We start from the raw sequence: 25,395 nt of genomic DNA, 5'->3' as shown, positions 1-25,395 counted from the left end.
TAGAGTTTTTGAACCAATCACATTAAAGCAACCAGAAAATGAAGTGCATTATTTTCATAACTTCTTGTGTTCCTTCTGCGATTTAATTGCTGATATAAATTCACAGGCTGGCAGGATGCATGGCTCTGATACCACTGTATTATCCCTTTCTAGATATTAACTAAAAACCCTTGATATAAAACTTGCAGATTTAAAAACCGAATAGTAAACCATTGTTTGATATAAATTCCAAAACTTTAATTATTTGCAACCCGTAGATTTGCATACAAGAAAACTTAGAAAAGTTTGTTTCATTCCTCCAATTTTCAGAAGTACATACATAAACCAAGAATTAACACAACAATCTGCCAAAATACGTTACTGTATTATATAACAACAATACAATAACATGTAGCAATCCAAGTAATCCAATCTTATAAAAAGAAATAGCAGTCAAATTGGCAAATGTAGATAAAACCTGTAAGAAGGCTAGGTTTGTGTCCAACTTTCAAATGCTTCTTCAAGGGTCTGCATCCTCAAAGAGATAACTAGTAACTATTTCCAACTCCTAGATTAATATTTGTTTTTTCTATTATAATCTTTATAAATTCCCATGTGGAGCTTGTTGTACCTTTGTCACTTTTCCCAATGTGATGCATGCTCTTTTAAGCAATGTGGGATAAAGAACCTTTTTTGTCCTTTAGTCACTTAAGTGAACATAGTACCTTTTTAAAAATAAAGTGACAAGTTAAATGAACTTTAATAGTCACTTAGTCAGTAAACCATTTAATCATCAGGCATTAAAATAACTGATCAAATGAACTCGGATAACCATGTTCAATAGCTCGTTGGAAAGCTCTCAGCAAGACGCTTCCAAACCAACACTAGGATATCAAGAATACTAAGCTCTGTTTACTTACTAAAAATAGTAAGTATCCAAACAACCTACCAAAACTACTTAGATGGGTCTGAAATTGAAATGTCTAGGCCAAACCTCGAACTGAATCCCATAAAGAACCTTTTTTGCCCTCGAAACCTAGGTGAAGTGAGCCGACAACACAGAATTATAATGTCCTAGAAAAAGGGGACATTACATTTTGTGTATAGGCCAAACAATACATGAGATACGAGGATATAAAGTTCTTTTCAATGGTCTAAGTCCATTTTAACTGTGTCCTCGTTAAGCTAGCAATCATCCTAGACCAGTCCAGATCTTGCTTGCCCTAAGGTATGATTTCTATATAATAGAACATCTAGCCTTCCCACAGGTAAGCATCTGATGAACCTCTAACCCTATGTAGTAGAACTACTAGGTCATGAATGCAAGGCTTCATATGATCTTTATCTAGGCTCACAAGAAAATGTGAACCACCCTTACAATTCTTCACAATCCAATGCTTAGCAATCACATTGTAGTGCTTATCAAGGTCTTCCTTCAACTTAGCAAGAAACTTAGTTGGGGAAAAATATGAAAATAATTCCTTAGGTAATTTAAAGATAGACATTATATTCTCTCTCGTAACCTCAATAAAAACCTTCCCATCATTTTTTTAATACAGTTGGTATTGCTATCATAATGATTTAGACACTCTTGCATAAGTTTAAGACTTATTGTGGTAGGAGGAAAAGCAAGAGCCTCTAACAAACCACTATCTAGGATTTCAGTTGAATCGGGTTCTTCCAATTCATTCAAAAATCTATTAGGAATGGACTCAACATCTACCCCCCTTAAATATGTATCTATAATTATGGGCCCCTTAAAATTCATACTAGAAATGTTATCGAAGAAATAGAGAGATGACTTCATACTTTCCCGATATCAATGTGATCACAAACACCCAAATTCTATTCAATGGAAAGTTTGCAAACGAAAAAGAAAGTGAATGAGGTGACATAAATTACCTTGAATCAATAGTAAAAATAGCAGCAAACTCCTTGAACTTCTTGCACTTCACCTCCACTGTAGGTACTTGAAGAAGTTTTAAACTTACCCTTTTCAAGAAAAGACCTTTAACTAATGAAGTCATTAATAACAAGTTTTGAGGTATAGATTCAGAAAGATTTCTATGCACTAAATATTGCTTGATTTGACAACTTACGATAATTTTAATTAATGATGGTGTTTTCAATTTTTGCATACCTTACTACATCATAATCACTTTTTCATTTGACAACCTTTCTATTACATATTGTGCCCCCCGCCAAATATTTGAATTTTAAATACTGCTCACCCAATGGTCACTTCCTTGTTTAATATTATTTTAAACATCCCTAGGAATATCAAAAAAATTAAACAATTGAACCTTATGATATTCCTTATTTCCTAGGTATATTTCTGCAAGCCCACAAGTCCCCCATCGTTGGATCGAAGGATATCTATGGTTGGCGCTATCTCGCTATGGGAAGTTGCACGGTCCTTTGCCATAGCGACATAGCGCCTTTCGGCGGCGTGTCACGTGGGTCCTCCCTTTTACCTTGTTGTTTCTCTGGTGCCGAGTTTTGTTCCATCCATGGTGGGCGCTGTGGTGCTATCAAAAAATCTGTGTTCCTCGTCATTAGTGACATAGTGCCCAGACGAAAAGTGTTACTGCGGCGACATTAGTTGTCAAGTGGGTCCCAAGTATGCCCCGTCAAATATCAGTGATGAATTTTGGCACATGTTGGCAGTGGTCAATTTTGTCATTGGCTGAGGTATGACAGTGTAGAATGTGGGCCCTATGAGGACTTGTCAGACAGGTTGGCATGTGGCCAGTTCTCATTGGTTGGTACACTGATAGATTGGATTAATCTTGCTCGCCACCAAATCTCAAAAACTCAACGATGGGCACTATCTCGCTATGGGAAGTTGCTTGGAGGATATCCATAGCGACATAGCGCCCCAGCGATGCGTGGCACAGATGACATCATGGGCCCCCCCTTTTCGAAGTAATACTACGGCTCGTTGTGGGTGGCAGTTTTCAGGTGGGTCTGCAATTCGCAAGGCCGAGGTTATTGTATGGGCAGCAAACTGACGACACTGGAGGGCACTATGGCGCTATCGAGAAATTTGTTCTTCTCACCGTTAGCGACATAGTGCCCAGCCGATAAAGGAGCATGGTGGGACCTCAGGCAACGTGGAAAGTGACAACAGTCGAAGGAGGATTTTGATTTGTTGCCAGCTGTGCAAATCTTTTGATGTCAGTAGTAGCCTAGACCCATGCCCCTCTCAAACGTACGAAGGTTTCCTCACCCTTGGATCAATCTGGATCAATGGTGGGCGTTATCTCGCTATGGGAAGTTGCTCGGAGGATACCCATAGTGACATAGCACCTCAACGACACGTAGCGAGGTGGACCTATGTTCTCTTATGAACCACAAGGATGATGCCAGGTTGTGCCAGGTGGTTGCCAAGTGTGTTGACGTTGGTTCGTGGGCCCAAAAGTTTTAAGGGCAAAGTGCGATAATTCAATGAGTCTTCCCGATCGTCAGATTTGTCTGGATCCACGGCGGGCGCTATCTTGCTATGGGAAATTGCTCGGAGGATACGCATAGCGACATAGAACCTCGACGACACGTGTCTCGGTGGCTCAAGCAACATTGACAGTTAATGACAGTGGTTAGAATAATTGCCACGATCAAGGTTTTAGCAAGACCACCGCAGTCAGGGTTGAGCTGGCACGGTTAGTTAAAAGACATGGTCAACTCGAGGAGACTTTGTAGGGTGGCGAAAAGATAAAAGACTGTTGGTCCACGTGGCTCATCCCGGTGCCAAGATAGGTTGATTTGTCGACCTTGTTGATTCATAGACAGAAACAGGGGAAGTCAAGGGTTTTGCACGAATCTGATCTTCATGATCGATTTCAACCACCCTGGAGTAAATGCGAAACAAAGAAGAACACTCTACCACCCCGATCTATCTATCTACCTGGTCAGAGAACAATTATGGCACCATTTTCGTCTTCTCGGGGCCCTGTTCCAACCAAGATTAGATATCATTGCATCTAGATCTGTACCCAGATCAGATTTTCTCCATGATTGTTCCTTGCAGGACTTAATGGCAGGTAGTTGCAAAGTAACTACAGTTAGAGGACATCTCAGTTATGCCTGCACTATAAAGGTAAAATTTTATGAATTTTGTAGGGTTGACCTTTCTCTATTTTCTCTATTACTGCTCTGCAGATTCTTAGTGTAAATTCCCCTATGCCTCTAAACTACATGATTTTCTATCTTATCTCCTTCAGCCATTGATATGAAAGTGCAATAACTCTTTGCCTCTTACTGGTGTTTTGTAGAGATCTATGATCTGCATCACTGTATCTCCTTAGCCTATGAATGATAACATAAGTGAATCTCTCTTTCCTTGTGTCATCCGCCTTGGTCTTCTGATCTGCATGTGATTATTAGATTAAAGCAAGTCTAAATGTGTATATCCTTAGTTTCATTCTGGTTCAAAAGTGCACATATGGGCAGAGATTGGTCTGAACACCCTATTTTGGTGCATCACCTCTTTAGATTAGATTAGGTAGATTTGCTTTCATGCTCTCTTTCTCCCTTTTTCTCTCCAATAGTAATTAGGTGCATCCTGACATTAAGAGGAAGCCAGCCTTCTCCGGAGACTCAACCGCACAGTTCAAGTCCCACAGCTTGGAGGTTGTTTCCATGTTTCACTAGATTGTCCTCATGCATAGGCTTTGGACAAGGGTGCAAACCTAAGTGACAACACTTTCCTCATAACTTATACCACTTGTCACATAATTTGAACATTTAATGATTGTCGTGCATGACATGTCTAGGGAAATTACCTTTTATTTTGGTGTCACTTTAGCCATAATGTACCCCATATCAAAGGTTTTTCCATTTTTTGAAATATTATGATCTTTATTTAGTCAATGATGAAATGTGTTGCCATATGCCAAATGTTAGGACTTGCCACCAATCTTGATATGAACTAGATATGTTGTTGGACTAATTTGAACCGTTTTGAACCAAGGTTCAAAGTGGTTCAATTGGTTAAAATGTGGTTCAAAAGGGTTCAAGAGTTCAAAATGGTTCAGGGGTTCAATTGTTATGTACACAAAGGACTTCAATTGACCCAACTTAATACTTACATTTGACCTCAACAACCTTTAAAAAAATGATTAATCAACTTAGCAACCCAAAACTTAGGAATTGGAACATTGAATAGGGGTTCAAAACCAATAGTTTAGGATTAAACAAGAAACATAAACACTAGGCGACTCTGAAAAATACTGTGACTAACACTCGTCTAAATGGTCTTCCACATGTATATCTATTTTCTTAATAAAATCATGTGAATTTGTATTGTATTTGTCTTATCTTTCTTCTTTGGTTGTTCTTCAATTGAGTAAGCTCTAAAATCCCTAAAAACACAATAAAAAATATCATCTTATGGGTTAGAGGATTTCAAGGTTGACCTTTTACATTCTTATTGTACATGTATTTATGAGTTTTTTTATCCAGTTTAAATCACTTATCTTGAGGCATATGAACAAAATCTTCACAAAAAATGACCCTTAACTAAGGCAAAAATTAAGCTTGAAAAAATAAGTCAACTTTGACTATTCAAAACTTTTAGCATAAGAATGAATCTTTAGTGTGTGATGTTTGGCTCATTATTTTTGTTAAATCATTTTGTTAGGTAGTATGAGGAATGAAGCTTTGATATTCGTACTTGTAATCTCTATTGGAAGGTTGCTTCCTTCAAGTTGTGCTCCAAAGATATGAAAGATAACTTTTTTAATCTTTATTTTGTCTATTTTTATATATTGTTTTATTCTTCTTATAAGTTCATAATGTTTACATTCTACATCATTTGTTGCCTTGCATATAATCCATATACAACCTACTTAAACATTATTTGATTCAATGGTCTAAGAATCAATACTAACTATGCAAATCATCAATATATAGAGAAATAAATAGTTGTTCAGATTTGTGGTCAAACTTTTTCTTTGATTGTTGAATTGGATGACGTTTTTTAGAATATTCACTTTTATAACCATTATTGATCTAAATCTAGACTTGTATTTAGATTCTCATTTAATCTTACAATTCATTCCAATCAAAAGTCTATAACATATAGCATACATTTAGACAATTTAATACTTTAATTGATTTACAATGATAAGAAGAAAACAAAAGAATTTAATATTTTTTAATTTCCATCAATTTAATATTAACATTTTAAGATTAAAACATAATTACAATATTTTATTTTTCAATAATAAATAATATTAAGATTTTAAAATACATCATATCATTTACCAACTTCCATATAAAACAAAGACTTCTTGAATGTCGTATTTTAATGTTAAACAATTCTAATTAATATAAATGAAAATACAAAACTTTAAAAAATAAATATGCAATTTTCATTATCTATATACAATCTATTTAGTCATTAAGTAAATATTATAAATCACCAATGAAAATTAATTCTCAATTTATAAAATGGAATTGGAAATAAAGGAAAAGAAAATTTTAACAATTGGAAATAAAGGAAAAGAAAATTTTAACATCCAGCCTATATGACATAATAAACCAAACATATGAATGAATGAACCATTTTAATGACATCCAGTAGACCATAGCAGTTACAAACATCGTCCATAGCAGTTGCAAACATTGTCTGTGCACTAGATAAAAAAAGGAAATAAAAGAAAGATCGATCTCACGTCATGTACACCAGCTAAGCGCAGGAGGGGCATTGTCAACCTTTTAAGTTTTGCTCAAACGACACAGAAAACAAATTGACTTTTTTGATCCTCATGACATGAGTGGGCGATTGTCACAAAATTCACTCTCCCACCGACTTCAGATAATCTGTATGGTAGTAATAACTTCGATGAGTCTGTCAGTTACAGCCCTACCTCCACACCTCTCGCTTGGTGCCCAGATCTTTATGTGCAAGAACTTTTGAGGGCCAAGAGGAGGTTGGAGCTCCTAGAGGCTAAGGAGCAAGAAAGTTACCGCAATATACAGGTGCTAATTGCAACAAATAAAACTCTTGCAGATGATAACAACACTTTAAAAGCTCAAATCTCAACGTTGCAAGAAACACTTTTAGCCGGAAAGCTTGAATGGCAGAATATGAAGGATGAATGGAAAAACCTGAATGTGACATTGGAAACAAACAAGGTCACAGCAAATACCGAGTCATCTCATAATAAGGAGAAAACGATTCTTCACACTAGTTTGCCAGGAAAGGCAGATGGTGAAGAGAAGAGAAGGAGTTTTGCAGAAGTCACCAAAACTTGGGACAAAAACAGCAAACACCCTGATATGGCAAGAGAAGAGGCAAAGATTCGTGTGAACACGCAAGACAAAGAGGTCAAGGAAAGGTAGCTTAGGGCATCCAATATAATTATCAAGGGGATAAAAGACTATGGGGAAGGCGAACATACCCTTGACCTAACGAGGGATTTCCTACAAGATGTGCTGTTGTGGCAAGGACAAATCTGCCAAGCTTGGAGGGTTGGCAAACCACACGCTGAGAGAAATAGGCCAATCAAGGTAGTCATGCTCAGCATTAGCGACAAACAAAATCTACTTAACAAAAAACAGCTTTTGTGGGGTTCTCGCTTCGTTTTAGAGGAGGATTTAACTATGAGACAGCAAGTAGAAAGAAGGATGGAAATGGAAAAAATCAGATCAGCTAGAAATGAAGGCAAAAGAGCTTGGATGTTCAAGGGAAAAGCAGTTATTGCTCATTTTGGCCACCGCTACAATGAAGGGCAGCAAGAAGGCAACAAAGGTGCAACAACAAACACCTTAACAGGCAGCGATACAACAAGATCCATAATCACACCTAGCGATAATAACTTAACTTTGAGTCTTTCGCATCAAAATAAATAGCAATCAAGCTTAACCCAGGCGTCCTTAAGTTTAGTTTGTTGGAATTGCAGAGGTTATCCGTGGAGACGTGGGCCTGGGTTAGGGCCTATTGCGGAAGGCAAAGACATTATTTGTCTCATAGAGACACATGAGCATGAGGGATGTAAGACCCCATTGTTTGAAGGCTACTGGAAGATGGCAGTGTGGAATGAGGCAGCGGGAAATGGTAAAGGTTATGGAGGTATAATGGTTCTAGTAAAAGAAAAAGAAGGTCGTGTCATTCAGCTGGAAAAGACTGATTCTAATAAACAATTTATATGGCTCAAAATCGTGGAAAATAACACTCTTCTCAGGATTGCAGCTTGTTACTTTGCTCCACAAGTATCTAAAATTTATAAAAAGTGTGGTTTAGATCACAATGACCCTTATGCTACGTTAAAGAAAGATGTTGCTGTTTTTTCACAACGTGGGGATGTCCTTCTCGTTGGAGATTTCAATGCTAGGACAGCAAATTGGCAAGCAAGTATTTTCAGCTCCGAAGTAAATGATAACCCTATTTGGCTCACAGAAGAGAGAAATCATCCATGGGATAGAATATCCGAAGATGCTAAAGGCTGCAATCATTTTGGGGAAGAATTGATCACTTTGTGTGGCACATTTGATCTAATAATCTGTAATGGTTTGGCTAGATGGGCTAAGTCGGGCAATTTCACTTGCAACACATACAACGGGGCAAGTGTGGTAGACTATGTAATTTGTTCGCAGCATTTGTATAACAATATTGAAGAAGTTGAAATTGGAGAGCACATTTGGGATCTCAAATCAGATCATAGACCACTGTACGTAAATTTGTATTGGGCAAAGGATAGACGGATTGGGGCAAAAATCCAAGGCCCTCAACACCCACCTTCTCAGGGCAGAATTTTGTTAACTTCAGAAAATAGTAACACTTTCAGGGCTGCTCTTGAGGAACTTTGTATGGGACACCCTATGTATAAGCATGGTGTTAATAGTCATGATTTATCAAATCTGATTCACAAGGCTCTTTCAAAATGCAAGAGAGCAAAAAATAGAAAATCTGAAACTAATTGTTTTCCAGCCAATGCATGGTTTGATAAAGAATGCAAGAGGGCTAGGAGAAATCTAAGGGAGTCAAATAAAACTAACCTTGACATTAAGACCTACAAACAGATCCTAAAGAAGAAAAAAATCGATTTTATGTCCATAAGGAGAGAGGAGCTAATTTTCTTGGGCAGAAATAACCCCAAACGTTTTTGGAAAGAACTCCAACCAAGGAGGAAGCAAACTGAAAATAATATTACTGCCACCCAATGGTTTGATTATGCTAAGAAACTTTATGAACAAGAGGGTGGAGTGGGACAGCCACCTTTGGTCAATGATACCACAAATATTTTTACTGTGCAAGAGATAGAGACAGGGATTAAGAAGTTGGGTGGAGGCAAAGCAAAAGACCTTGTTACGCTTCAAGCTGAATATTTGAAGTGGGGTATGAAAACTCTTGCACCGCACATCACTGAAATCTTCAACAAAATCTGCCAGGAAGGGTTTCCAAAAGATTGGACAATCAGCCTTGCAATACCACTTTTTAAGAGTGGTGATGTTAACAATCCCTCCAACTACAGGACTATAATGATCAATCCCCTCTTTGCTAAACTTTTTGGCAGTATGATAGAAACTAGGATCAGCAAATGGGCAGAAGAAAATCATAAACGTGCTAAAGGGCAAGCTGGTTTTAGGCCAAAGCACTCGACAATGGATCACTGTGTCACTCTGAGACACATTATTGAAAAAGAGTGGGAGAAAAAAGAAGAGGTTTTTTGTTGCTTTGTTGACTTCAAAAAGGCTTTTGATACCGTTCCGAGAGACAAGCTTTGGTTGAGGATGGAAGAATTGGGGATTCCTATGCATCTCAGAGCTGCTGTTCATAGAATGTACGAAGAGGTGAAAGTCAAAATCAGAACTTCAGATGGCATTTCAGAATGTTTTAGGAGCGACATCGGGGTCAAGCAGGGCTGCCCTTTATCCCCTACTTTATTTGGTTTATATATTGACAAACTGGAAGAGTGGTTAAACACGCAAGAGCGTGAAGGCATTCAGCTAGGGGAATTTGTTATAAAGCTACTCCTATATGCGGATGACCTCATTTTAATTGCCAAATCTGCTTGTGGTTTGCAAGACCATCTATCTTCTCTTGAGCGCTTTTGTAGAATGGTGGGGATGCAAGTCAATATCAGCAAAACCAAGGTTATGATTTTCTCTAATAATAAAAAACAGCATCAACATGAATTTTATTACAATGGAGGTGTTCTCGAAGAAGTTGCGGAATATAAATACCTTGGCATCGATTTCAACAATAAACTAAGCTGGTCTAGCTGCAGGTATAAAAGGACATTAGGTGGATGGAAGGCTTTCTACGCTCTTCAGAATAGGTGCCGTGAAGCGGAGTTGTGGGATTGGAAAACTATTCAAACCTTGTTTGGTCTTCTTGTGCTGCCAGTTGTTCTTTATGGGTGTGAATTATGGGCCAGCAGCACTACTATAGCACAATGGAAACAAATCGAAGGAATCCAAAAGCGCTTGATTACAAGCAAGTTTAAAATTAAAAGCACTGTTCCATATGACATCATGCTAAGTGAAATGGGGGCTGCGCCTATTGAGGCACTTGCTATGGTTCGCCTTTTAAGCTATCTAAAAAGAATCGAAAAAATGGAAGAGGATAGATGGTCGAAAGTTGTCTTTAGTGACACACTATGTAAGCGAAAAAGGACATGGATGCAACAAAACATCAAGTGGATGAGTAAATGGAATATTCATTTCAATATGTGCCCCACAAGTAATAAAGAAATAAAGGTCTTTGTTATGGAGAAATTCTACAAGAGAAATTGGGGAAGCGAGATTGGGAGGAAGAAACTATATTATATAAATGAGTTCAACCCCACTTGTGATCAACTCGAAAAAGTGTACATAGGAGCCAACATTTCTTGGAGAGCTAAAATTCTTATTGCTCAGCTGAGAACCAACTCTCACCAACTTCGTTGTGAGACCGGGCGTTGGAAGAGGCCAAAGGAGGCTTGGGAAGAGAGAATTTGCAGATTTTGCAATTCTGGGAAAGTGGAAACTGAACAGCACTTTATTCTAGAATGTGAGGCCTACAAGGATAGCAGGGATAAGTTTGTGGATACTATATGTGACAGTTCTTGGCATAACCTGTTCAACGAAGAGTACATTGAGCAATTGGGGGGGCTCATCATTAGTCTACACAAGAGGCGAACAGCGCTACTTAAGTCTGCTTGAGTTGTCTTGCTGTCCCATAGGCTATTTTTTGGCCTCGTGGACGTTAAAATTTTATCTATCTATCTATCTACAATGTTGCAGTATTTGAACGCATCTCATCTTCGATCAACATACTTTTAATTGCTCGGAAGGAGCCTGCAAGGTAATTTTCTCAACAAGCAGCTCTTTTTTAAACTTATAAACATAATTTTTTGCAGTATCAGCTTACTATGGAATTGTCTATTCGTGTTCTTACTCTTTAGATGAAAATCCATCATGATTTTTCACAAGACCCACATAATTATGTTTGATCACTACGATCTGTAGGCATGCCATATTTGCGGTGCTATGTTTATATTGCATTGCGTCTAATTTTGACAGAAATTGAGGGTTATAACTGGATTCCAGTTGGGGTTTAGATTACTTTGTTTCCCGTAAGAAGCATTAGAATTAATGACAATTAAATCGGGAATCATATTGCTCAATAACTATATTGCAGTTACTGAAAGTTTTATTGGGTATTTCAGTCGAGTGCCACGACGCAAAATCTTTATGGCCTGAACAAAAACATGTCTCAAGAAAACCAATGAAGGTTGTCGACAATTTACTGAATTAAAATATCATTTATACCAGTTGTTAGTTGGTTTTGGGACGGGGATCTAGTCTAGTCATAATTTGATGGTTTGAGCACAAGGGCTTGGTCTACCAGTAAATTGTTGTTTCAGGCACGGGATTGAACTTTGGTATAGGAGGAATCGTTTAATCTAAGAATTAACCCAGTTATAGGATGAATCATTTAATTCCTGCAAAATGGTATAATATCAATTGTCTCAGGTCAATGTAGCCGGAAAATTAGTTCTCCAGATCCAATTGCCCTTCACAGTTGGCTGTGCCTCTAGTAACAGAAACCCATATATGCGTCTGAAATTGTTGCTGATCATTTTCTTGTACATTGGTAATATCACCAGTAGCGGGATGCATGTTTAGTGAAACCTGGTCCATTTAATACCAATAACAGTAAAATTAGTAACTTCTTCTCCGCTTTGCCATGCTTGGGAGAGTCCGACCTATATTAGTTTCATTGGACAATATGCTATATGGTCTATTGGGCTTCGTTGGGATCGAGAACAAGAGCTTGCTTTGATAGTAACCGTGTCAATATATGAACATTTGGTTCAAGTGAACTGAGATGTTTCGAGCTAATCATACTTGATTTTTACTACCAGTTGGTTTGAACAGCATATCATGGTCTTGTATGAATTGTGTATACACGTGGATGTGTTAAATAATGACTGCTAATGCTGTTTCGTGTGGCACACAGGACTAATGTTTGCAAGTAAATCTTATCCGCTATTGTTCTTTCCAAATGCGGGAGGGCTAAGTGGTTGCAAAAGATTGGCTTTACGTACACCTTTTTGTGCTTACAGAGTGAGTTTATACCTATAGGGTACATTGAGAATTAGGTGTGACAGTTTATTTGGCTGGGGCTAGATTAATTACGCTGTAATTCTGCAATTCACTCCTTGTTGATAATGGAAAATGTTTATGTGAACAATGAGAAGTACGTATTTCTGATTACAATTTCTTGCTAAGTAACAAAAGAACACATCCGAGTTACCCGTTGCTTCAGATTTGGCTCTATCAGGAAATTATATTTCAGCGTCAAAGCAATGATGCATGATGCATATCATTCTAACGAAATTAAAGATGATTTTATTGTGTATCTGCTCATTTTGGCTCATATTCCTGCACACGTATTGTAGTACAGTATTGTCAATCTATATGCTTATTGTTTGAGCCCTTGAGTGGCAGTCCATTATGCCATTTAAGTATGTTTAGCATACTATTTTGTCAGTAGTCTTCTTTATTTGTTATAGTAGATTTATATTCTGTTTCATATAATTTTTCAGAAATAAGGGCTATACTTACATAAACATGTGGGTCATAATTTGAACTTCCAGTTTCAACCATGTTAGCCAAAAAATAAAAACCTCCATATTGACAAAACAGGCTATGCTTTTGCCCGAGACATACAGATGAAATAGTTAAACACAAGAAAGAAAGAAAGAAAGAAAATATTGTCTTTCTTAGTTGCTGATTCGTGAAATGAATCCAATTCGGGCACTTGAATCTGATCTGTGGATTCGGGATTTTTTTTCCTAGTTATGATTTGTGGAGGATTCATGTATATATATGTATTATATATACTAAAAAATAGAGAAATATACATAATTCTAAAACTAAATCATTTCATAATATGAATCTATGATTGTAGTATGGATCTATGAATCTAGTATACTTGATAATTGATCTATTTTTCACAATTATAAAGAAAATCAGCACATTCACATTCATGTTTTCATGTTTTTGTGTCTCGTATTGCCACGGATTCATGCTGGATGCTCAGGCTGAGGGTTGGATCCAGGTAGGATCCTTGATCCTGCCTGTGGATCCTCAAGGATCCAAGTATGATTCCGGATCCGAATCTGGATCCAGTCTGTCTAGGATGAATCCTGCAACTAAGTTGTCTATGGATGATCAGAAAACAAATTGAAGAAACTGTAATGCACAGCTGTGTCAATATTAAAGGATTAAGTGAAAGGAGCTCTTGATGAAGTGAGATTGAAAAAGGCAGAAAATAAAATATAAACATAGCAGTTAACCTAAAAGGAATAACCTAAATACATGAGCAAGAGAAGACCCTCCAAACCCATAGAAACAGAGAAGACCACCCAGGTGGGGAACCAAGTCCTTTAGTTGTAAGTGTTCAGGGATGTGTTGTAGGATCCAACAATATTATCATTGATTGCCGTAGGATAATTGATGCAGAGTCTGAGAATGCATATCAGGAAAAATCCAGGACTAAGGGGTTGAGCTGGACAATCCTAGGAGTCAATTGTGCATATAATCACTTTTAACAAGGAAAGCTGAAGAGTTGTTGGTAGTAGGAAGAAAGCTGTAAAAGAAATGAAAAAGGGTCCTGGATGTAGAGAAGAGATAGAGCTACAACCATCAGAGTCAATGATGGGGTGCTGTAGAGCCTTAGCAGTGGTAGATAGCAAGGATGAGCAATGCCTTACCAATCCATCCCCTCTTGTACAAGAATCACTAGTAAAGAAAGAGTTCTTTAGCACCTCCTGCATCTATGATGTGTTGAGAGAAGTAATCAGTTTGGTAGATGATGCAAGTAATGGGTGTAAACCAGTAGGATATCCTACTATCCCTTATTAGGACCTGCTCAAGACTAGGGTAGTCGTGATTGGTCTCTTCCACACACCAACTTCACCTTCACAATCCTATCCCTATCTTCGAAGTAGCCTCAAGCCTTCATAAAGGCAAACAAACTTCCCACACCTCACTCCCTTGCACCCTCCAGGATCTCAGATTCCAAGACACCTCTATACATCCTTCTCCACCTTTTCACCAAGTTTCATAACCCTCTGATAGGTTTTGGGCTTCTTCCTAAGCGAAACTTGCAAGTTGCTCTAGGAGGCCTAATAGGGGCTCTTTCCTAGTAGCCCTATTTAACCAAAATAGCCATCAAACTCCAAGAACTTCCAAACAACCCTCCAAACAAATTGCAGAATCTCTCATAACATACAAAGACCTAACTAATCCCACAAGATGGGTTCTGGGTCGACTCTCTAGACCCTTTTAACTCTCGAGCCCTAGTTTTAGGCTTATTAGGCTTAAAGTCATTGTTTGGCCTTCTAAGCCTCCAAACTTGAAACCCACATCCGAATTTCTTCTTCCATCACCAAGGAATCTTTCTACCTTGCTACACACCAAATCTCAAGCACCCATGAGTTGTCCTATGTCTGCTACAATGTTACTTTTGACTGTCAACACGCCAAGCATACCAGTTGCTTAGCTTTAGATGTTGGTAGAATATCCCAAGTAGGTGGGTAGTGACAAAATACAAACTACAGAAGCCATCTCCATCCTAATACCCTTCTACACACCAATCATGAGGATTTTCCACCGTGGGAATTAGGAGGGAGGAGCCATTACTGCAGAATAGGGATTTTAAACCCTAACTGCAAAATAGGTTAACCAGCAAGCATAAACAAAACAAAGAAGTCTACCAACGTACCTACCACTACCAAAACAAATTAGTACATTCTTAAGTAACCTAAAACACAACTCTCCACGAGCATAACAAGTACTTACTTCCACTCTGCATGCAGATTACAAATATGTACTCACACACTGTACATGGTTTTCCCACCAAAAACACTTGTTATGTTATTCCAATTCCGTACAACACATTCCAACCCCAAACTAGGTCGTAGATATTCACTTTATAGGTCACAACTCTTGACCTTACAACTTCATTCTTCCATGCTCGATCCAAACAATGATTTGACTGTTGGACTTCCATTTTGCAAGAAAAACTGCAAAAAAGTTGCTTGACAACTTTTATTGCAATTTTGCAATTTTTACAACTTGAAAGATTCCTGATGGATCTCTGCTACAAATCTGCTGTAGATTTATTTTATTTTTGTTTTTTCCTGTTTATTAATGTTTTCTTGTAGAACTAGACGGAAATGCAGAAGGGTTTGTTTGTTTTTGATGATTATTCCACATAGAAATGAGAAGTAGCAAATGGCAAGAAAAGAGTCTGAAAATAAATAACAATATGCAGTAAAGTCAGAGTTGATACAAATCGTACCAGGCAGATTTTTGAATTATAGAGCCAAATAAAAGATCCAGTACATTTCCTCTAGCAATGACGCCACAACTGGCTGATGAAAACGGGCTGATAAGATGCAAGAAACTGCTGCTGAGTAACCGATTATTCTATGTATCCAATTGCTGCAAATGACAGAGTACGGTTGCAAGTACGGCTGCAAGAAATGGCATTGTACGACTGCTAGAATTCACCTCCCATATGCCAAAGAACATGCCCAACAAAACAAACTGTAGGCCCAAGCTGAAGTGGCGTCTACCTTCCTCCTAAACACTGTTGAAACTACTGATAAACCAATACCCAATGCTGCTGAGGGTTACGTCCCAGCCAGCAATTACCCTGGAGTTTGCGTCCTAGAATGCAAATTGCTCAAGCAGAGCAAATCTGAAAAGAAGTGTTTGAAAAATATGCATAATCATGAGAAATGGCGCCCATCTCCTTATAACCCCTTGCAAAGCAATTCGAACCCTAAAGTGACCCCCAATTGGCATTGGCTATAAAAAATGAATTAAATCTTATTTTAAAGTGACCATGTCACTAGAAAATGACCTTTTCCACCATAGTAATAAATCCGTTCACCGAATTGCCCTGAGACCAAAGAGGAAGATTTAGAGAATTTTAAAACCTTTCCAACGAGCTATCATAACATGGGATATGCATCCAGATGAGGCCAAAATTCCCCTATTACTCCAAAATGGCTATTAACTTAGCCTTATTTAAATATTAAACGCTAACTTAGGAAATATTAAAAATATAACCCAAATAGCCACAAATTGCCCAACTGACATCACAAACCATAAAATCATCCTGTCACCTGTCTGTGACTGAAGTCGGAAATCAAGGATCCACTGGCAGTCTCATCCCTAAAATCTAGGGATGCTCCTAAAATTTAGGAAACAAGCCCTATCCTTCTGAAATTGAACCCAAAGGGTCATCTCATGGAAACCCAGCCCTGGGCATGATCATACCTCCTAAAAAGTAGGAATGAACCCCATAAATGTAGGAACTGCCTCCTAAAAACAAGGAACGTCACCCAACTGATCAATACCCACCAGAAAACCCAGTCCCCAACACTGAATAACCATACTGGGTCTCTATCCAACCCTGTCAGCCTACAAGATCCCATAATAAGCTGACTCACATGTCTCTGTTAGACTGAGCTAGAGTGAGGACATGACACAACTTTTATACATACTTAAAACAAAAGACTCAAAATGCCTACTAAACTTTACCAAAACATGCAAAAAGACTAGGAAATATGAAAATGAAGATTTTTAGTCAACTCACAGTGTTGACCAACCATTGACCAACCTTTGACTTGCCTCAATTCCTTATTACAACATAGAAAAACTTGTCCTAAATGCATTCGAGGGATGCTTGAGATTGCCTACAATGTCTTGTGTCATCTTGGACACTTATTGACCTCCTATTCTATCCACCTTGGTGTTTGACTACCTTATTTAGGACCTAGGGCCCCTGCACCAGTAGGTCTAGGAATACCATTGAGAGATATACACACAAACTTGGAAGCCCGATGAAGGAAAAGGGTCAGGTACATCTAATTAAGGCAGCAAAAGAAAGTAGATAGAGAACCACCAGAATCTTTTTATAAACAATAGTATGTCCTTGGACATCATAGAAGATAAACATTGGAAAAAAAAATGCTCCTTAAACTTCAGCTCTTAAAAAGAACAAAGGTGGCAAAATCTTTCACTCTGTAAATTGTGATGGTCTTTCTCAATGCAAAGCTGATGGGAGCACACCCACAATCTGTAAAGGTGATCATCAAACCATGAGACTAATAATGTTAAAGATAGGACTGAACAATGGTCCTGTCAATAACTTGTAATAAACTATCAGCATATAAAGTTAGTTTGGGGCTGAGAAAATTCAAGAGGAGGTCTAAGCAGCTTGGATGCTTTGACAGTAATGCCATCTATTACAGATCAATTTAGTGCCATTTTCCCTAGAAGGTGACAAGGAGTGCACGAGTATCTAGAGGGAAGAAGCTGGCTCACAAAAATGTCAATAGACTGGAAGAGTAAACAGACCACACAATACCAGCAACACCAACATCCAGAGGTGCCCAAAGAGAATCTCCTTAAAGGTATGTAGTGCCAAAAAAGGGTATGAATATTGTCCAACATACCTTAATTGACTCTGACTTGGAAATTTTATAGAAAGAAGTTCTACTGCGTCTCAGATGTTTTATTGAAAAGAATCCTACATATTTTTCTTGATTTTTACCCTGATGTTTTTGGTCAAATTGTATTTCATATCACCTCTAATACGTTGATATTTGGTAGCTTCAATTGGATAAACTTAGCAATAAATATAATTATATATGAGATATAAGTAATGAGAGAAAAACATATATAGCTATAATTCATTTTTATATTAATTATCAAATTAACAAATGGACATGTCCCTTCATGACTTATGCTTAATATAAATATGAGAGAGAGCTGCCTTTGGAAAATACATACCTAACATTATGGCAGTGTTAATACATTTGCAGCAGATCCGAAAATCAAAATGGTATGAGAGCCAAATACCTTCTAGAAAGCCTAACAGCTTGAAGGTAGATCAATACGTGGGAAGAAGAACAGCAGAGTGTGAACAACATGGAGAGTACATTCGAACTAATAGATTCGTTATTAAACGGACCTGTATCAACATATGACATTGAGCATATATATATTATATGTGCAAGGCAATGTGTTTATCCAAGCAAGATTTTTACCAGTACTACCCGTAGATTTCTATTGATGTGTATATTGCAGAATTTACTAGCAACCATGATAGCAGACAGCGAACAAAGGATATCAAACGGAAGAGAAATATATTAAAGAGAGAAATTCCTCCCACTGTCATAGGCGCTGATGAAGTGTGAGCAGGTCCATAGAACATTGAGAAGAGTCTTGTAACAGTAAGACTTCCAAGGCTAGTACTCTGAAGTGCAGAGCTCTTAGATCCACATGACCTCAAGAATCCAGCAATCGATAATCCTGAGGAAGTGGAAACCATTTTTGGGTTCCTGAATCATTTGGGAACTCTTGATACAGTCCGACCATGCTCATAGTCAGAGGATCAGGTGGAAAATGGGAGTTAGAACCACGTCAAGCTATCAACCAATTTTGAAATTGCTTGCTCTACCCAACAATGCTGAACCTTAAAGGGTTTAATATTGATTTTAATGGGAAACTGCGAAATCATGAAGGGTGTCATATTGAATAAAAACATTAAGATATATTGTGCAAGAGTCATCATGGACTGCGTCAGGAGATATCACATTGAGGCACTAAGGGAAGCCCCGAAAATTGTTTATGTTACTTACCAGACTATTAAAAGAATCCCGTATCAAAATTTTGCACCTCTTTACTAATGTCAAGAAAGAAATAACTGAAACAAAACATATAATGTGTTCGGGCTTTCTTGAACCAGCGATTCATAATATTAGTGTTATTAGTGATGCGATTGGATGCTGAAGAATCTGTGATAAAAAAATGTTCGCAGTGATAAAGGATGCAACGATAGACATTGAAAATACAGAATCAGTTCTATGTGAATACAACTATGTATATTAAGAGTTGCCAGCACCTGTAAAAGACAAAGGGAAATTAAAGTGGGAATGATATTTAATAAGTGACAAACTTTTTTTTTTTTGAAGGAAAATCTAAAGGTCATAGTCGTAAAAGATATTTTGATGAATTATTTTATGGGGCATCTTTAGCCCCGATTACAATTTAAGCCAGATACCTCATTTGTTATGCTGGACATTGAAGTATAAGTGATATGTTTATGGGAATGGCTGTAGTGGGAAGTTTAATTTTTGAAGGAGTCGTCTCATTGGCGGAAAAATACAATAATAATTCTGAAATATATTAATTGGAGGCAAGTGGGCAAATATTAATGTAGATTAAGGTCCTTCATAATTTTGGAAAAATATTTGCAAAGAATTATAGCTGCTGTGACATGCATTTAATTAAATTTATGAAAAGTGAGATTAAAATGAGATTAGACAAATCACAATGGAGAGACATGTCCATTTTGAAAGGGTGTTACTCTTACAAGATAATGAGGATTTATGTGGAGGGCATTAATCTTTGACTATAAGAGATTATTCCCTTGAATATTGATCATGAATTTTATGTAGAATAGTGAATCATATATACTTGTAGCATTGATATTTCCCTTCAAGATAGTTTATTTCTATGAACTATTTGTAATCTTTTCAAATGAGATGGCTTCAAGACAAATTAAGAAGGGAGAAGGTCTTGGTGCTTGCAGCCATAAGATCGATGGATGAAGACAATTTCATAGTCAAAGGGAGTCTTACACTTCAAAGGTAAAGGAGGATTGATATCAGATTCAAAGGGAGTTTGAAACCCCATCAAGATAAAAATTGGATGAGAAGCTCAGGTGATTGATAGTCAAAGGGAATTTGAAAGTCCTTATGTGTGACTATATGACTTTAATGGTTCTACCCCCTATGTACATCATGAGGACTTGAACCAGGGTCTCCAGATCGAATCAGAGCATCTCAAAACCTTGTTCTGAAAAAGGCGTTACAGATTAGCTTCGGGCAAGTAGATATTGGTGCTACTTTGCAAAAATCTATGGTTGCCTATGCTCAGAGTCGCTAGGGAGACTATGACATTTCGTACTTCTTGCTCGGAATGCAATAGCCTTGGCAAGTTAGGGATTCCGTAAGCAATGTGGAAATTAAGATGATCAGGGATGGCAGGGGTCCTAGTCTCTACGCGGTGAACAAAATTGGCATCGGCGAGCTCCTTTTGATAAAAAATTTTGATCTTGTAGATGCAGTTAAGATGATTGAACTTGGCTCTGATACTGCTGATCTGAATCATTTTATCAATTCAGAGGACAATACCAAAAGAAGAAATAGTGGTATTGTAAACACATAATAAACAATATCAAGAATCCAATTTATTCATAATATTAAATAAAATATCATACAATTGTGGACAATCTCATAAGTGAGATGTATGCTTGCAAATCAATCAAATTTGGACAAACTCGTGAAGGTGTTGTGTGTCTGAGCTCATAAAAGTTGGGCTATCCTGTGAATGAGATGTATGCCCATGAACTCTATAGGAGTACCAAAAGGTCACCACATCTTATGATTTCATAGAAAGTTGAATGGACAAAACAAAAAGAACAATCATTACAATTGTCTAACAATAAAGAGATCTCTTTGGTTGAATAGCCTGATTTAGTTCTGATCAGATTATCACTTGTATTTGTAGAAGTTATTGAAAGGTGACGATCTTACAATAACTTAATTTTCTATTATGGCATGATAGATTATACTTTGCATGGTGGATGTTTATATGATATGCATTATGAGAATGCATGTGCACATACCTTATAAATATCTTTGTGTACATAGTGAATATTATGCAAATTGATGTTTTGGAGGGCCATTACATGAAGTACTTGGTGAATATCTTGCATCTCAACATTCTGGAAGGCCATTTCTCAAAGTCTTTGGTGAATATCATGTGTTGATATTTTGAAAGACCAATACTCATGATATTAGATGTGATATCAATCCTTATTTGAGTACATGGTGAATATTGTGTGTTGATATTCTGGAAGACCAATACTCATGATATCAAACCTTAATTGAGTACTTAGTGAAAATCATATGTTGATATTCTCGAAGACCAATACTCGTGATATCAAAATGTAACTTGGAGTATTTGATGAATATCATGTGTTGACTCATGATATCAGATATGATATCAAACCTTTATTGAGTACTTAGTGAATATCATATGTTGATATTCTTGGAGACCAATACTTATGATATCAAAATGTAACTGAGTATTTGGTGAATATCATGTGTTGATATTCTAGAAGACCAATACGCATGATATCAAATGTGATTTTAAAATGGTGAATACCTTCTGATCCAAGATATCCTTAAAATTTGTCATTCCTAATATTACCATTGGTGTAATATGTTTTGTGTCTATTCTCCCTAACAAAGGGGGATTATTGATGTTTGGTAGCTTCAATTGGATAAACCTAACGATATATATAATTATATATGAGATATAATTCATATGTGAGATATAAGTTATGTGAGAAAAATAAATATGAGAGAGAGCTGCCTTTGGAAAATAAATACCAAACATTATGGCACATTTGCAGCAGATCCAAAAATCAACATAGTATACTTGTAGAGAAATGGCCAGCATGCCTTGCCCTGTCACTTGTTAAACTCTTCAGAATAATCTTGCCAAATGAATTATGGGGATTCAAGCATACAATAATATTTCAATGATCTAAACATTTGAAATATCCCGAACCAGATATTTATTGGATTTCTCTCTTAACAATAAATTCAGAACTAAATTTTGCAGATGTAGTACAAGATACAATAAAAACCAGCAGAAATTTTGAATAGATGTTAAGTCATTATTTCTCAAAATAACATTCAAAAAGCCAACATATGAAAGTACATTACATATGAATAGAGCTAAACCAGTAAACTCACATTTCATTCCTTTAAACGTGTTGCCGCATTATACAACAACAATGCAATAATCAGCATCCAATCCTAAATACAGCTTAACAGTCAGATTGGAAAACTTAAGAAAAGAACCTAGTGAGCACAAGCAAGACACCTAATGTGACGTCTCCAAGGACAATGGGTTTGCGTCCACTGTCTGCCGACATGAGGGGCTACGTCCTCATACTAGCTTAAAGTTAAAGCTTTCTGAAAAACTCTCATAAGAGAGAAAACTGAACTGAGTCATAAAATCAAGCATACCCAACAATGAGCCTCTTTCCCCTTTTAATACTCAAACTAAGACTTTTCAACTCCCCTCAAGTTGTCGTCTTATTCTCTTGTGACTCTTCAACTTCCCTCTGGCATTTCATCTTATTCCTCCTTGACCTTTTGCCCTTTTTATAACATTAAATCGACCTTTTAATAATTTAAGTCTACGTCTCATAGTCAATTTTAACATTATATAAAATAAGACTTCAATAGTTCTAATGTCCCAAAAAGGGGACATTACAAATCTCCCCTCCTTAGAATTGCTTGTCCTCAAGCAATCAGTACCAAGATCCCATACGAGTTTGCAGGTAGCCCTATAGTCCAAATTGAAAAAATTCTAGACACACTATGAAGCAAGATGTCACTCTGCAATCTATCTCTCAACCGAATCCCTGGATCCCATATAACTCTCTGAAAAAACTCTGCACCTATAAACTGAACAACACTATTCATCACTGATACCACTAAATCCAATCTCAAACTAAGAGGAATTACAACAAGGTCCTCAACAAGCCATAAATACATATGATCAACACCTGGATCCCAAACCTTGTTGTCATAACCAGCCAATATGATAAGATAGGAATGTACCACTGAACTATGCATAACCCAGTAGATGATGGCAACCCAACCTAAATAGATGATGTAATAAACAAGTCGCTCAAAAACTAAGTGTAACACCCTGGGCGCAACAAATACCAAATTGTCATCTTCAATCTGGAGAATCTCCAAGTACATAGGTACTATGAATAAGAATGAAGATGAAAGAGCATTCCCTCTGATCAACACATAACTTTCCTCAAAACTACACCAAAAACTATCCAAAGGCTGATGTAAATAATCCAACCAACTCTTGTATGGTGTGAAATCAGAAACCCAACGTGGACTAATCCTATGATGCACATCCATAGTCAAATCACCACTACCATCTTGTGACCCATATTCTTTGCTAGGATCCGTACCAGGATTCCATATACTGAGATCAAAATCATCTCCTTTATCAAAAGGAGAGTCCTCGTTTACCTTAAACAGGGGATTATCGGAAATACAATCAGCGTCAACTTCAAACATGGGGTTATTGATAAGCTGAAAGTGATCTGAAACTTTGGTACTTGATTGCTTAGGGAAACTATCCAAAGCATACATCTGCTGAATGCTATCAAGTTCATCAATTACCTCTAGGAAAAATTCTTGCCTCTCTTTATCCTCCTGTTCCCGAGAGTGATTCGTGATCCTAATCTGATTTCCTGCTTTCTGAAGGGAAACCCAAGCATCATTTAATGTCTCTTGGTCTCCTTAAGCCCTCTATTGAGCCCCTTAATCTCATTCCTTTCTTTATTCAGCTAATCAACATGTATTTCAGCAACTTTAAAAATGTTATCCTTGTCAGAAAGCAAGTACAAATATTTTGATTTCATAGTTTGAAGAGCTATTTTGATCACTTGCAAATCAGAAATAGACCATTCTTCTTCCACTCCCCTTTGAACCTTCCTACAGAGATTCTCAACCATCTTGCGAGTGTTGACATAACGTACCAAAGATGCCACAACCATTTCTTCGTTAACCTTCCGCTAGTTTCTAAATGCATGTATTTTTTTGTCATGTTGATACAGCTCATCATCTTGTAGTCTCATCTTGGATTGTTCCTCTGACGTCCTGTCACAGGTGCAGAAAATATATGGTTCATCACACAAAATTTTAGATCTGCTATTACCTCGTGTGCAACCATCCTCATCATCCCGTTTGTCAACTCTAACCTCCAATTCACTAACATAAAAACTTGCACCCTGAGTAACATCTCCTACGTGATCCTGGGAAGGTTGTACAACACTGGTAGTTGGTTGCTCTTCATACAAATGTTTGCATTGGTCTTTTTCAAGGAGATCCCGAACCATTTCCAAGTATTTTCCTTTTGTCTTATCTATCGTATTTTGTTGCTCCAGATGTAAATCCAAGTAATCATGGAATGATAAATCATTCTGAATTCGGGTAGTTAGTTCTTTAAACTCTTTATAAACATCAAGTACTTCTGTTCTTATATCAGATTCAAAATTCTGGGCTAACTGCTTTTGTAGCTTCATAGTGCCTTTCCTGATTTTGCCAAAATCAGGCATGCAAATATCTCTTTTGGTTTTAATATTATAATGCCTTCAGCATCTTCTAGAGTAGATTTTGATGTTCTATCTTTTGAGGTGCTTGGAAGTACATTTTTTTCCTTTTTGTATCCTGTTGTGATTTGGAGCCCAATCAGACTCAAAGGTTTATTCGGCGTGGTTTCCCTCCAGATTATTTCTACGGGGGTTTGGGGGTAGCGCCCCTACAAGGTCTTGGGGTAGTGCCCCAAGTGCACTCCCTGTCATAGTACAAGGTGGGGTAAAATGACTTTATATTTCAAAAGGCATCGGCTATTATTTTCTATCATTCTAGCCCTAATTTTGTAAGCAGCAAAATGCTTATATAAAAAGGCTTAGGGATTGGGGATTTTCATAATATGTGATGCGAAAGTTGGTTCTTCCGGCAGTATTGAGTTGTAAGGGATTACGGATTGTAATCAAGTTGTAATCACTGGATCATAATAATATTGGACTTGTTGTTGGTGGATGTAGCCCAAGGATTGGATGAACCACGTTAAATTTTGGTGTTTTGTATTCTCTTTTATGCGATCTACTATTTACTGGTATTGGTTATATTTGCATGTAACTGTTATTTATGTCTGAGGTTAATCCTAACAAGTGGTTTTAGAGCTAGATGGTCGTTTATTCTTTTTTAGCCAGACCGTCGTCCTTTT

At 37.3% G+C, this 25,395-nt stretch overlaps 1 protein-coding gene across 2 annotated transcripts in view; it reads left to right on the top strand.

The window, feature by feature from the left end:
• The first annotated feature begins 11,239 nt into the window (after nt 1–11,239).
• LOC149545059 (uncharacterized) overlaps nt 11,240–25,395 on the top strand; it is a 37,136-nt gene continuing 22,980 nt past the window's right edge. Inside the window, exons 1-2 of one of the 2 annotated variants that reach the window (XM_089795566.1) lie at nt 11,240–11,269; nt 12,428–12,534. In XM_089795566.1, the coding sequence (XP_089651692.1) occupies nt 12,433–12,534 (102 nt within the window). In that variant the 5' untranslated portion in view covers nt 11,240–11,269; nt 12,428–12,432. The remainder of the gene's footprint in view (nt 11,270–12,427; nt 12,535–25,395) is intronic. The other variant, XM_089795567.1, reaches the window with a different exon arrangement.

The sequence above is a fragment of the Cupressus sempervirens genome, chromosome 8 (genome assembly GCF_028749045.1).
Source record: "Cupressus sempervirens isolate cs-2001-9-10 chromosome 8, ASM2874904v1, whole genome shotgun sequence".
Lineage (NCBI taxonomy): Eukaryota > Viridiplantae > Streptophyta > Pinopsida > Cupressales > Cupressaceae > Cupressus > Cupressus sempervirens.
Note: the sequence above shows the minus strand (reverse complement) of the source record. Positions and strands in the feature narration are given on the sequence as shown.